General features: G+C 37.8%; 1 protein-coding gene across 1 annotated transcript; it reads left to right on the forward strand.

Annotated features, from left to right (window-relative positions):
* The first annotated feature begins 23 nt into the window (after positions 1 to 23).
* On the forward strand, positions 24 to 2,113 carry LOC108626515 (G2/mitotic-specific cyclin-B). Its single transcript, XM_018027231.2, has 4 exons — positions 24 to 963; positions 1,044 to 1,283; positions 1,364 to 1,482; positions 1,555 to 2,113. The coding sequence occupies exons 1-4, from the start codon at positions 349 to 351 to the stop codon at positions 1,811 to 1,813; spliced, it is 1,233 nt and encodes a 410-aa protein (XP_017882720.1). The 5' UTR covers positions 24 to 348; the 3' UTR covers positions 1,814 to 2,113.
* The last annotated feature ends 508 nt before the right edge of the window (positions 2,114 to 2,621 follow it).

Here is a 2,621-nt window from a genome sequence, read left to right on the forward strand (position 1 = left end):
CATAAAATATATATCTTTTTTTGCATCGTTTAAAGGTCGAATACCCGATAATTATTTAAAGCTTAGTTACTTATCTAATTATATTATCACGAACCGTGGTTACAAATATTCTTAACGGAATTTTTAAGCGGACTAACCGTCCTTGTAACAGGTGCTCTTGAATAATTTCCGCAATACACTTTACACTGTTTACCCGTTCTCTCGATCCTGACTATTGATTATAAAATATTTATTCGAGGATGCCTTCCCATACTTCCCATGTTAATCCATTCATTGTAATTATTATTAAACACATTATTTTGTGAACATCCTCATTGTATCTTGTCCCTATTTAATAAAGTTTGTGGAATGCAACTGGAAACACGGGATGAAATAAATTTTCAGACTATGGTAAATCAAGAAAATGTGAAGAATGCCAAGTCTTCCACTACCACATTAGCTGGGAAGACGAAAAGGGCTGCTTTGGGTGAAATAGGAAACAAAGTAAACACATTAAGAGGCATAGAGCCTGTTGATAGGACTAGCTTGCTACAGAAGGACCCGAAAAAAATTGTGGTGCCAAAACAAGCAGTCAAACCGCAAGAGAAACCGACTGAAAAAGTACCTGTACAAGTGGTTAAACCTTTATTGAAGGCTGCAGCTCCTAGCGTAAACCATGCAGTGCTGCAGCTTCCCAAGAAGGAAATAGAATCGTTCTCGTCGGATCTGCTGGCGATTGAAGATATCGACGAGGACGATAAAGAGAATCCTTGTTTAGTTTCTATGTATAGCAATGAAATCTACGAATATTTGAGAAAGGTGGAGAGCATGTACCCCGTTAACAAAGGATATCTTAGCGGACAAGAAGTTACACCAAAAATGCGGAGTGTACTTATAGATTGGCTAGTAGAAGTACACCAACAATTCCACTTGTTGCAGGAGACATTGTATCTGACCGTTGCTATCATTGACCGATTTTTACAGGTTCGCCTCTTTGAAATGCTACAATTTCGTTCTTTCTATCTTGGGTCTCGTTCGTAATCACGATTATACTGTTTCAACAGAGTTTTCGCACGATAGATAGGAAGAGGTTGCAGTTAGTCGGTGTGACAGCTATGTTCATCGCTAGCAAATACGAGGAGATGTACGCCCCGGACATAAAAGATTTTGTATATATCACCGATAACGCGTACTCGAAGGTAGAAATACTGCAGATGGAAATCGTTATCGTACAAACGTTAGACTGTTGTTTCGGTAGGCCGTTACCCTTACATTTTCTGAGAAGGTACAGCAAAGCTGGAAAGGTATGCAGTTCCCTCGCGTTCCTCTACCCGACAAATTCTTCTACCTCGTTCATTTACTAATCCTATTTTTTCACGACAAGGCTGTTCAGGTGCATCATACAATGGCCAAATATTTTCTAGAACAGAGTTTAGTACATTACGAAATGTGTCATTATCCACCGAGCCTTCTCGCAGCAGCAGCGATATATTTAGCTTTTCTGTAAGTTGGCCCGTTAATCAATTGATCACCGAGTTGAGAATTCATTGTTACTTGCTTGATTTTATTACTCAGAATTATTGGTAACGATGACGAGGACAAGCAGAAGTTAGTCTGGACGAATACCTTGGTTCATTATAGTAGCTACTCCAAGGACGACGTGTTACCCGTGGTGCGGGAAACAGCGACTATGATACTTAACGCTGAAAAGAGTAAATATCAGGCAGTGAGGAAGAAATACGCCCAATCGAAATTTATGAAGATCAGCATGCGCCCCGAGCTTAGATCACCCACGATGATCGCTATATCCACCGTGAATAAACCGACGGTGTAATGTTTGTTTTTCAAAGGTAACCGGAGCAAATACTTTGTTTGTTCAATGATCCTTTGAACGAAACAGTTTTTTATCACGTATAGAATGATATATTTTCGAGGAAAGAGATACGTGAGAGAGACGAGCAGGTTTGAAACAATAAGATTAGACGAGACTATCTTCATTCCTTACTTGTTTCGCACATGTTTTTCACATTGAATAGAGTAGCATGTTTAGATCCCTTCAATAAACAAATTATTTCTAAGTGATGACTTCCGCTCCGAAATATATTGGAGTAAATGATTTGGAAATAATTTAAAAGATGTAGCCTTAGTGATTATTGAAATGTTACCCAGAACAAAATTCATAGTTAGGGTAATTGAGATTAGTTTATTCGTAAGGATTACGTAATAAATAGATGATCGGGTCGCGTAGAGAAGTTATAGCGAGAAACGCTTTCGTCCATCAAGCAAACTATTAGAAACCTTTGAATGATAGTCTCGTTTGTGCGTAGAGAGACGTTTGCCTCGAAGATGCGGATCCTGTTGAAAATGGGATATTTTAATTATAAATATTACGAGATTGTTGTACGAAGTTTGTAAAAGAAAGATAAACTTTAATAAGTGATTCTCTGGAGTTGAATGAATATCCATTATTTTGCATGTGTACTGGTGTCGGATGGTATCTGCTTTATTAAAATCAGATATTTAACGCAGAAATCGCTGATTAAAGGTTCTCTTTTTAATATTTAGACGTAATTATCGAATTTAGAATAATTGTATACAAAAGTTTTCTAGGATAGAGAAGATAGAGAAGCACGGGAGTATAG

This window comes from Ceratina calcarata, unplaced genomic scaffold (genome assembly GCF_001652005.2).
Source record: "Ceratina calcarata isolate Rehan_Ccalc_2016 unplaced genomic scaffold, ASM165200v1 scaffold4068, whole genome shotgun sequence".
Classification (NCBI taxonomy): domain Eukaryota; kingdom Metazoa; phylum Arthropoda; class Insecta; order Hymenoptera; family Apidae; genus Ceratina; species Ceratina calcarata.